At 26.4% G+C, this 11,466-nt stretch overlaps 3 protein-coding genes and 1 long non-coding RNA gene across 5 annotated transcripts; 2 read left to right on the forward strand and 2 right to left on the reverse strand.

Annotated features, from left to right (window-relative positions):
• Nucleotides 1-886: 886 nt before the first annotated feature.
• Nucleotides 887-1,566, forward strand: LOC130668774 (uncharacterized). Its single transcript, XR_008990071.1, has 3 exons — nt 887-1,072; nt 1,160-1,312; nt 1,433-1,566. It is a non-coding gene; the product is annotated as an uncharacterized LOC130668774 (long non-coding RNA).
• Nucleotides 1,567-2,059: 493 nt separating this feature from the next.
• LOC130668768 (protein SDA1 homolog) lies at nt 2,060-8,883 on the reverse strand. Of its 2 annotated transcripts, none has more exons than XM_057471223.1 (6): nt 8,784-8,883; nt 8,608-8,700; nt 7,437-7,541; nt 4,240-4,338; nt 2,394-4,157; nt 2,060-2,312 (listed from the first exon to the last, which is right to left on the reverse strand). In XM_057471223.1, the coding sequence occupies exons 2-6, from the start codon at nt 8,692-8,694 to the stop codon at nt 2,112-2,114; spliced, it is 2,256 nt and encodes a 751-aa protein (XP_057327206.1). In that variant the 5' UTR covers nt 8,695-8,700; nt 8,784-8,883; the 3' UTR covers nt 2,060-2,111. The 2 variants fall into 2 exon arrangements, with proteins under 2 accessions (XP_057327206.1, XP_057327205.1); XM_057471222.1 differs by having other exon boundaries at nt 8,608-8,717.
• Nucleotides 5,806-8,639, reverse strand: LOC130668771 (origin recognition complex subunit 5). The gene is made up of 3 exons (XM_057471226.1): nt 8,608-8,639; nt 7,437-7,541; nt 5,806-7,318 (listed from the first exon to the last, which is right to left on the reverse strand). Exon 3 carries the CDS (start codon nt 7,206-7,208, stop codon nt 5,880-5,882), a length of 1,329 nt encoding a protein of 442 aa, XP_057327209.1. The 5' UTR covers nt 7,209-7,318; nt 7,437-7,541; nt 8,608-8,639; the 3' UTR covers nt 5,806-5,879.
• Nucleotides 8,884-9,000: 117 nt separating the features above from the next.
• On the forward strand, nt 9,001-11,465 carry LOC130668772 (protein PFC0760c). The gene is made up of 3 exons (XM_057471227.1): nt 9,001-9,302; nt 10,298-10,556; nt 10,635-11,465. The coding sequence occupies exons 1-3, from the start codon at nt 9,099-9,101 to the stop codon at nt 11,378-11,380; spliced, it is 1,209 nt and encodes a 402-aa protein (XP_057327210.1). The 5' UTR covers nt 9,001-9,098; the 3' UTR covers nt 11,381-11,465.
• The last annotated feature ends 1 nt before the right edge of the window (nt 11,466 follows it).

The following is an 11,466-nucleotide window of genomic DNA, read 5'->3' on the forward strand; positions in this document are numbered from 1 at the left end:
TTTTTGGAACTTTAAAATAGTTAGAAATGTGAAAGCTTTTCAACAATAGTGTTGACTTTTCTTGCGGGTTTCTATTTTTTTATTTGAAACTTTTTAAGAAAAACTTATTTGAATCGACAATTTTGTGAATTCATAATATGTTAATAAAAAATTCAGAATTAGTTCCAATCACTTAATTTTAAGACTATTTTTGAACGAGTCCGAAAAGTGAAACAAAAATGACCTTCTCAAAAAGTTCTAATAAAAGTCAAAAAATTTTATAAATATTTTCAAATCATTTGTATTTTTTTTGCCTCATACCTGAATAATTCTGGTAAGAGTCGTAAATTTTCATAATTCCTTTCTTTTTAATGTAAAAAATGTTAAAAAAAAAGCGCGAAAAAACCTACACCAGTTGAAAATAGTTCACTTTCCAATTCTTTCCAAGTTCCAAAAAATTGTTCAACTTAAAGTTCAGAATTGTCTCAATTTTAGAAGTTCACTGTCATGAAGATTTTTTTACACGGATAAATTAAACTTCCCTTCGTAGTAAATTTCATTCCGAGGGGATTAAATAAATAAACAGTGATCCAGACCGCATTCACTCCTGATTTACTCCGCTAATTTTTTACTGTGTATCAATACCATCTACCAAATTATTATATTTTCTGCATATTTGCTATCAATTATTATTTATTCATAGGTCTTTACTCAACAAATTTTTTTAATAATATTATGGGCTGTTATCAATCACCAAATTACTTTTATTTACACTAGTGAATTATTTTTCAATAAAATAATAAATTTTGGTGCTGATGTCATGAAAAAATTTTCGGCAGTAGTAGAATCACCATATAATTTATCCCGGTAATAAAGGAACAAAAACTATTTTTTAAACTTTATTATTATCACAATTAACTAATTTTTTTATAGGCACATTATGGTGTGGCGTTGGGTCAATTGCTAAAAATAAAGACGAATTTGGTTTTTTTAAACATACTGATGCTTGTTGTCGTGAACATGACAATTGTCCCTGGATTTTATCCCCGGGAAAAAGATTATTCAATCTTTATAACGATGGAACTTACACGCGGTAATGTTTCTTGAGTTGAAAAAAAAGTTTTTCAATCATTTAAAAACTTATTGAATTTATCTATATATATTTCTATTTTAACTATAGCTCGCATTGTGATTGTGACAAAAAATTTTACAATTGTTTAAAAAATGTGTCGACTGTTATTTCATTTAAAATAGGCATTGAATATTTTAATCTTTTAGCGCCGTCTTGTTTTACTTATGATCATCCGATTAAACGATGCGTCAAATATCATGGGTAATCAAAATGATTATATACTAATTACGATAATTAATAAATTATATTATAATTTATTTATATATAGATACATTTTATTAATTATTATCTATTATATTAAACTATTTTTGTTTGAAATAGATTAAGAAAAAAATGTATTCAATATGAAGTTGATGAATCGGGTCCACTAAAGTGGCAATGGAGAGATAATAAATTGTTTTTTAATTTTTTATAAAATTTAAAATTCATTCGGCGAGAAGTTTTTTTAGTGACATAAAAAGTTGATCAGTATTAAATATATTATAGTATCTTCATTCAGAATCAAATCATAGAAAAGTTGACTGCCGTAATACGGTATGTATTAATTATGTGACTATTTTGTATATACCTTGTATTTTTTTAATTTTCTGTATTTAAGTAAAAAATTTAATTAATAAAATGAAACCTCTACTTTTAAAACTGGATAAAAAAAATAACCAAAGATTCAAATTTTTTAAATGTATAGAATTCTAGTTAAGTATTAAAATTACATTTTATATTTTTAAATATTTTAAAACAGAGTAATAAATGTTACTAATTACATTAAGTAATAAACAGTTATTCTATATATACAATATGACCCTAGTCAATTTTTAACTCCAAATATCTTAGCAGCTATTAAGTTTTCAGAAAAGGTACACGATATCTTTTGTGTAGAAAATTTACACCAAGTACCTTTTTTTTATAACTTAATGATATAATTCTGTATTGAAAAACACAAACAAAAACTTATATAAATATATATTTTTATATTTATTCATCTTTACATAAATATAATTATTTATTTCATTTTTTTTTGATGAAGTAAATGATTTCTCAACGCTACTTGTTTATCTTTAAATGAGCGTTTTGATTTACTTTTTATTTTATGCTTTATCATCTGGAAAGCTTTTTTCTTCTTTTTCTCACGATTTGTTTTACTACACATTGGATTCTGACGCCCGTCTTTGTATCCAAATTTCTCTCTATCGGTTCTTCCTTCCTGTTAGACAAAAAAAAAATAAATTAAACACATGTTAACTTTTATTCAACGGCTCATAAAAAAAAAAAAACAATAAAATACCTTAATACTCTCAATTCTAGTCTGCTTGTCATGTTTCCTCTTCTTATAAATATTCTCAATATCTCCAAGTTTTACCAGTTCACTTTTACTTTCTTCAACAAGAGGTCTTTTGACTCCACGCTTTGCATTAGTTATTTGTTGTTTTACCAAAGCTGCATCAATTCTCATAAAATCTTCATCAGTCAATATTCTTTCAGCAGATATCTGAGCAGCTTTTTCTTTTTTTTCAGCAGTAAATTCTACTTTTTTAACTTTTTTCATTCTAGCAAGTCGTTCGATTTTATCTTTTTTTCTATCTAATTTTGTTCTTTTTTTTGGTTTTTCTATTTTTTTCTTTTTCTTTATACTTTTTTCTTCATCATTATTTTTTTTATCATCTTCCAAAGACTTTTCGTCATTTTCTTCTTCTTCTTCTTCTTCATCTTCATCGCTGTCATCTTCATCTTCATCACTATCATCTTCTTCACCTTCATCATCATCATCATCATCATCATCATCAACATCTTGACCTCCTTCATCACTACTATGACTGACATCCACCCACTCTCCGTCACTATCATCTTCACTGGCATCACTATCAACATCACTTTGATCTTTAGCCGGTTTCAAAAGAACTTCAGCACCCGGTACAAAATCTTTAGCGTCAACTTGACCATACTGAAGTGGTTCCAAAGCAACCGAAGCTTCTGTAGGTCTTCCACGATCTTTCTTGTGCAACAATTCCGGCATCGTGGACCTAAACAATGATATCAACGATCTTGTGGCCATCATAACACTGCGCTCACGGTAATTTTTGTACATCGCCAAATCCTGGAGCAAATCTTCATTCATCGCCAGCGGGCAACGTGAACAAATTTCCCGCACGGCATTCAATCCAATAGCTATGACATCACCAGAATTTCTTTCAGTTACAAAATTATTAACCAGCGCTTTCACTACCGGCTCCATAACATCCGGAGGTACCAATTCGTGTGAAGCCTGAGCAATACATTGAAGTAATTTTGTTACTTCTCGTTGATGCGGTTGTAAAAATGGTTGCAAATACGGATAGAAATTCAACAAAAATAATTTATGAAGACCAATTAATCGTGAAATTACATCTACGATCATTAATTTTATTTCAAATCTATCATTATTTTTCTTTATTAGCACAAAAAGTTTCTCTGCAAAATCTTGTGGATCATGTATTAGATGCAATGCTGAAAAATTAAACTGAGGTGCTTTAGATTTTTTACTCTTAGCTTTAGCAAATAATTGCTTGGCTTTTTTTAACTGCTTTTCACGCTTTTTAGTCTTCTTATTGACTTTATTTGCCATCAAAACACCTTTCAAATCCGGTGCATCATCGTCACTATCACTGCTGTCATCATTTTTTTCATCTGGATCCGTTCCCAAGAAAAATTTCAAACAAGTCACCATTACTTTTGTTATTTTAGAAAAACATCCTGTGACTAATACATTAACCGTTTTAACGTCATTCCATATATTTTTCTTATACAATTCAATCATTATATCCGCAGACATTTTAGCCGCGCGTGCATTTGAATCTTTTAATGCATTGAACATAAAATTTTGTAAAACAGTATTTACTTTTGAGTTTTTATGCTTAATATTCAAATTTTTTATATCTGTTATTATGTGATTTTGAAGGAATTCCCTTAGATTTTTGTCTTCGCATCTTAATAATTCAAAAAATAAACTCAGTAGTGCTGTGGGTGTTAATAAATTTTTGTTCCTCAGTAATATCAATGCCTTGCAAAATGTCTAAAAATAAAAAAATAAAATTTTGTAAGTCATTTAAATATTTCGATACTTTAACTAGATGATATTTTATAAATTAATTTACCATTCGCATCTCATGATCAAGTATCGTAGCGTGTGTTTTAAGGATATCCACTAATTCTTGTGGATATGATACCAAATCAGTTGTGTAACAATGAGCCACCTGTATAAAATAATGAGTTACTCTTAATTAAATGTTATTTAATTATATGTAGTTTAATTACTTCAACTAATTTTAATCTCAATATATATATCGCCCACTTCGAGCGTTGAATGTTCAGTTTTTTTTTCAAATTTTATTAAGAATGTAAATTAAAAAATTATTTTTTGTTTTAATCAAATGATAAATAATTTGGATGTGTGCATAGTATTCGAATTAAATATTAGTATTCAATTAAAAATTAAAAATAAACTATTCGAAAATTTGTAATTATTCAATAAAATTGTTGAATAATTGAAATTTTCAAGTTATTTAATTTAAATGTTGAGTATTCGAAAACACAACTAATTCGAAAGTTAATGGAATAATTTAAACAATATAACGGATGATTCTAAGTAGTGCAGAGACAATAAGACATCTTTTGAAAGGACAAGTAGCGCAGAGATAACTTTAAAACGTCTTTTGAAAGGACAAGACAAAAAATTTTTTTTTGTTTCGAAGCCAAAATTTGTTTATATAAATAAGACATACAGATGTTGGTCCCAGGAGCCATGGGAAATTTGTTCTTTTTCCCGTCTTAAAAAAGTCATTTCAATTAAAAAATTGTTTAAATTTCAAGTTGCACACTTAGTTTTGTGCCATCTATAAGATAGTAGTTTTCAGGCTGTTTTTTGAATCATAAAAAAATTTTTTTATGATTATTGAATTTAGAAAAAATTTTAAATTTTATATTCTACTTTTCATTCATGAAAAAAAAAAATTTTTTTACATACTAGAATAAATTCTGAAACGAAACAACTTTTACATCGGGATTCAAAATCGATTTAACTCGAAATCGACTTCAAATCGCGATTAAGTTCGGACCTTGATGGACCGAAACTCCACCGCCCAGCTTACGGCTTGAAATAAATTAATATTTTGACTCATCGATAAGACACCAAAATGTTGACAAAACAATCAGAAACATGTTACCGAAAAAATATCTGTTTAAAAAGACTTAACACAAGTGATGATAAAAAGTAAATTACAAATAAGTCATCTAAATAATTTTTAATTGAAATTACTTTTTTGAAAAGGGAAATCAACACAAAATGACTCTTAGAACCAACACCTGTATGTCTTATTTATATAAAACAACTTGGCTTGGAGAAAAAAACAAAATTTGTCTTGTATTTTTAAAAGACATCTTAAAGTTGTCTTTGTGCTACTTGGGATGGTTATTTGACCATTATTTATAATTTACTTTTTGTAAACTGCTATCTTATAGAGATCACAAAGCCAAGTGTACTTGGGTATATTCTAAAATTTAAAAATGTAAACCCCTAATAGACAAATTTGATTTAAAAAAAAAATTAAAAATAAATTTTAATGACTAAAAATAAATAAAACTTCATGACTAGATAATAAGTTTAAGTATAAAATAATTGTTAGAATAATAATAATAATAATAATAAATAATAAATTATAAATAAATAAATGATTGAATACAAAGCATTTATTTAAATAAGAAATATATAAAATAAAATAAATGAGGCATAAATAAATTAATGAATGAAATCATACAAATAATTTTTGACATTAAATCCGACTTTTTTCGAAATAACTGTGATAAAATCATAATTAACGCAGCATTTAAATTTAGGTTCATCTAAATTATTATCTCCTACAGTCGTCAACAAACCCAACTGACACATTGTCGGTATCTGAGCAAGCAAGTTGGCACTGATATCTATTTTTTCTTCAGAAATAGCACAGAAAATAGCCAGCATACGGTCTAATGGAAAAGTACGTGGCCCAGTATGTGTGAACATGGTGATACGTTTTTTCTTATTAATAGTAGGACGTTTCTTTTTTTTATCACTTGCTTTAACAAATAAACGTTTGTCTTCTTTCGGCGGATTGTAAGAAGCCAAATAAGCGGCTATTAACATAAATTTTGCGTAAAATGGCAGTTCAAAACTTAAAGCTAATTTAGTAGTCGATTCTATTTCCTGAGAGAGCTGAGTACGTTCTGTAAAATCGTCTGTTGATACTCGTAAATAAATAACTTCTAAATTAGCTTTAAGTGTACTAGATATATTACGCCAGAGTGTTGTTACATCGGTATCCTTACATTGTCCTAAATTTATTGGCTCGATATATTTTTTATAATTTAATATTGTCATGTAACGAAGCTCATTTATATCACGACAATAACGAAAGAATACAGATAAAAATAAATTAATGTAATTTTTATAAAATATTTCACTTCTGTAATTATCAGGACGGTAGAGATATAAAATTTCAGCTATTTCTTCAAATGTATACTGAGTAAAAAATATTTTAAGCGGTTCAATAATTCCTGTTTTTATAAAATATTTATCCCAAACAATGTCGCTTATTAGTACTGTCAGAATATTTAATTTTGTTAGCTCATTAAGACGCAAAAATCCCGGTAGTAAATTTGAATCCATGTCACGTAAACGCTCACATTTATCTAATACTATAACTATCGGACTATTGCCATAATTATCATAATTGTTTGATTGTATTATTTTAAGATGATCAATAAACTGCATAAAGTTATCGCACTTATAATTATTTTTTAAATCATCTAATGATTTATTATCCTTGTAATTATTGATATCATTTAAAATATACTCGAATAAGCTTTTGCTACTCGGATGTTCAATGCAATTAATTATCGAGTGTCTGTAATTAAGATATTTTAATAGAGATTCGATGACAAGTGACTTTCCAGTTGACAAATGACCGTAAATAAATAAATTTTGCGGCATTGGTTCATCGCTATTGCCAATCAATGAATATAATTTACTTATTATTTTATCTCGGCAGATAATATTTTCACGCATATGCTTTAGACAGTCTTCCATTTTTCTTTTTAATCAGTACTTATATTATGATGATTAAATAAATTATAAATAATATTATTATAAGCTTATATTATTAGTAGTTATCCAACTTGATTACGTGTTTTTTATACCTGAAAGATAAACGAAAATATCTCATATATTTTGTTTTCGTTTAAATCATAATCAAGTTTAGATTTTTTATTTAAATATTAATAATTAATTACTAATAATATTAATTGTTGTTATTACCTGGGCTAAAAACATCACCAATTCATCAAGACTTTTGTTAAATTCACTCGGGGTAAGACGGAATACTTCTAATGTTGATTTGTAATGGTTGTATTGTTGTAGAAACTAAAAAATAAATTTATAATTAGTATTAAAAACATTTGGTAATTATTTATGATACTGAAATTAGCCGGCGACTAATTTTTTTATTTTTTTAAAAACGATAAATTATAAAAAAAAAATATTTCAAAAAATTGCACTTATAGTTTTTTTAATTTTCTACATGTGCATGTTTTTAATCTTTTTCGAATCGAATTGTTGAAAAAAAAATTCGAAAATCGAAAATTGTTTGCTAATTTCTGGGTCATAAGTATGATCCTGCAGTTAGCAGACAATTAAAAATTTTCTGATTTTTTTTTTTTCAACAAATTAATTACAAAAAAAAAAAAAAAACTAACAACTCGCACATGTAGAAAATTAAAAAAACTATAGGTGCAATTTTTCAAATATTTTTTTTTTTCATAATTTATCATTTATATAAAAATTCATAAATTATTAGACACCGGCTAACTTCAGTATCATGTCATAATTATTTATTTCTACAGCTTGTATACTGAGAGAAATATAATAATTTTGTTCATTAATATTTATTGATTGAATAAATTAATTTAAAAAAAAAAAAAACGTCATTTTTCTTACACTCGTAAAATAAATAAGAACTTCAGAAAAAATTTTCTTAAAAACAAATTAGATTTAAAAATAAAATTTTCAACTTTATTATGTTTTTAGAAACTGATAAAAAATTTTTTTTTCTAAACAAATTACGAATTATTAATTATTTAAAAATGTACACATATAAATTTTTAAAAATTCTTTTGTATGAATTTTAAAAATTTGTTTCTATCAGTGCTGACTTTATTGTCTATAAATAAACAAATTCGCGGTTATCTGCAACTTTTAGTATCATAAATCTGATTATATTTTTAAAACTCTAAATTATCCTGACTGTAAAAAAGTTATTCAGCGAAACTGTATTCTAATTTTGTTTGTTTTTTATCAATTAAAAATTTATAGATTAAATGACTAAAAAAATTTTCGACTAATAATAGAATTAGAACTAAAAAAAATTAAATAGTAATTCCACTGATAACCATTAATTTTAAATAGAATTATAATAATATTGAACCATTACCTCTTCTTTATATGATTCAGAATCACGTTTTATTAAATTTTGCAGCTGTGGTAAATTATTTGGCAATTGATTGTTGTGTCGAACCATTTTTTACTTCATGAAAATAAAAACTAAAAATATAACTCATTAAATAAAAGTTTTTGCATTAAAATATTTATTATTTATTTTTAACTTACCATTAATTAAGTTCAGTTATTGCAATTTTATTTAAAAATAAACACGTGTTTGTGATTTATTCTAAATAAAATTTGACGGTTATGGTGAAAAGAAGCCAAGCTGAGAAAATGAGAAACAGAAAACAGCAAACTGTAGTTTAAACTTTTTATTCTTATTTTGTTGGTATTCCTTAATTTTTCAGATCACGTGCTCTCACACGTGTTGACAATAAATATGAAATATATTTTGTTTACCTCTGCTGGTTGCTGGTTCAAGTCTAGGTTAAGAAAGATAATGAAGTCTCTTTAAATTTATAAATAAAATAATTAATAAAAATGACTAATGAAGAAGAGTATTTAAATTATGATAATGAAATTGAAGAGGACGACGATGAATTTGATGATGAAGAGGAAGAAGAAATTTTAGTTTATGTTGATTTCGAAGGTATATCTGAGTCTAATATTTTTTGTGATGAAAAGCTTCAATTGGATATGATTGGATTGGATATGGAGCATCCAATTATGCAGATTAATGGAAAAGTAAATTTTATTGATAATTATTAATAGAAAAATGTTTTTTTTTAATCCATACCAAAGCTTTTTTTAAATCTCTGTGTACGGATTTTCGAATTATTTTGTTGATATCAACGTTCTTACTAGCAAACATTTTAACTCCAGGTTTTTGATAAAATATCTTGTTTATATTTCCTGCTAACAATTCTCATAATACATATTTGTCTAAGACCAGTACGCGTTTATTTAGATGCTAACAATATCTAAGTATTTTGTATTTATGCGTCTCTTCAAAATGAAATTTAAAAAATGGAGTTAAAAGATTTGCTATTGAGGACATTCCCGTGTAAAAAAAATGTATTCCAAAAGAATTCCTGACAGTGAACTTCAAAAATTGAGACAATTCTGAACTTTGAGTTAAACATTTTTGGAACTTCAAAATAATTAGAAGCGTGAAAAATTTCCTAGTGAAGTTTTTGTTTTTTGAAATTTTTTAAGCAAAATGGATTTAAATTGACAATTTTGTGAGTTCATAAAGTTCAGAATGAGTTCCAATCACTCATTTTTTGACCAAATCAAAAAGTGAAAAAAAAACTGACCTTCCCAAACAGTTATAATAAAAGTTAAAAAATTTTCATGAATATTTTCAAATAATTTTTATTTTTTGTGCCTCATACTTGAGTAATTCTGGTAAGAGTCGTAAATGTTCATAATTCCTAATTCATTTCTTTTTTTTTTTTAATGTTCTTCAGACCCAAAAAATTTTCTATTTAAATTATTGTTGCTCTAAAATTAAAAAATAAAACGTGGAGGAAAAGCCTACACCAGTTGAAAATTTTTCAATTTCTATTTTTTTTCAAAGTTCCAAAAATGTTCCACTTAAAGCTCAAAATTATCTCAATTTTGTAAGTTCACTGTCATGAACATTTTTCGAACGAATTTTTTTTACACGGTTTGACATGTAATTTTTCTATAAAACCATAAAAATTGTTTTATATTATAATTATTCTATTATTCGTTAGCATTACGAAGGAACGTATGAGGATGACGTAGGTACGAGTTTATTTTTTGAAAAAGATCCTAATCCAACTATCGGTGATCCAGTGTTTGATAAACCGGTAAATATAAAATATTTTGGAAAAGTCGATAAAATTTTGAAGATGAAGAGAATTTTTGTCAAGCCAAGACTTGAAGTCTTGGGTGATTCCGAACATTCAAGTTGTATTCCTAATATTAAAACCCTTCAGGACTTTGGAATTCCACCGGGTTATCAAGATAAAGGTATTTTTAAATTATATTTATAATAAAGATTTATTAATATTAATATAAATAACAATTAATAATATTATTTATGTGCAGCTTTGAAACTTTGGACAGAGAAAAGAAACGAACGATTAAATGCAATGGATGAATATTTAGAAAAACAAAAACAACGTGAAGAGAAACGACAACAAGGTATTGAACCAGACTCTGAATCAGATGATGATAATCCATTTGCTGTATTTAAAGTTGAAAATACAAATGATCCTTTAATTGAAGTCAATACTGGTTCGATAAATGAAACAAATAATGAAATAAATCTGATTAATGATAACGGTAACGGTAACGATAACGATAACCAGCAATTTACGGTAATAGATCCGGGACCATCAACATCCAAAGATAGTATTCCTTGGGTTAATCCTAAAACGGAAAGTAACTCTGACCAAAATAATGAATCGATAAATTATATAAATCATGGACATATTGAAGTCGTGCCTACAAGAGTGTGTCCCAAAAGACTTCCTAAGAAAGTTAAAAGTACAAAAAGTGATGAAGTAGTTACTGAAGATGAGGTACAAAAAATTTTACAACGTGACCCAGATGATGTTGTTATTGACAGTTTGCTTGCCAATGAAGGAATAAGTGATATCACAATTGATGATAATGATAATGCTGATGATAATGAAGATGAATTGAATAGCACTGAGTTGTCTGATAAGTCGGAAGAAATAATAGAAGATAAAAAAACAGTCAAAGAAAAAAAACGAGAGGCCAAGATGAAAGAAATAACAGACAGGCTTAAGAAAAAAGCTGCCGATGAAAAAATTTATTCTAATACATAATAAAAAAAAAAATTAATTTTTATAACAAGTAATTTATATACAATCGTTTTGTAAGTTTAATACAAAGAAATATTTTTTTTTTTAAT

This window comes from Microplitis mediator, chromosome 5, assembly GCF_029852145.1.
Source record: "Microplitis mediator isolate UGA2020A chromosome 5, iyMicMedi2.1, whole genome shotgun sequence".
Lineage (NCBI taxonomy): Eukaryota > Metazoa > Arthropoda > Insecta > Hymenoptera > Braconidae > Microplitis > Microplitis mediator.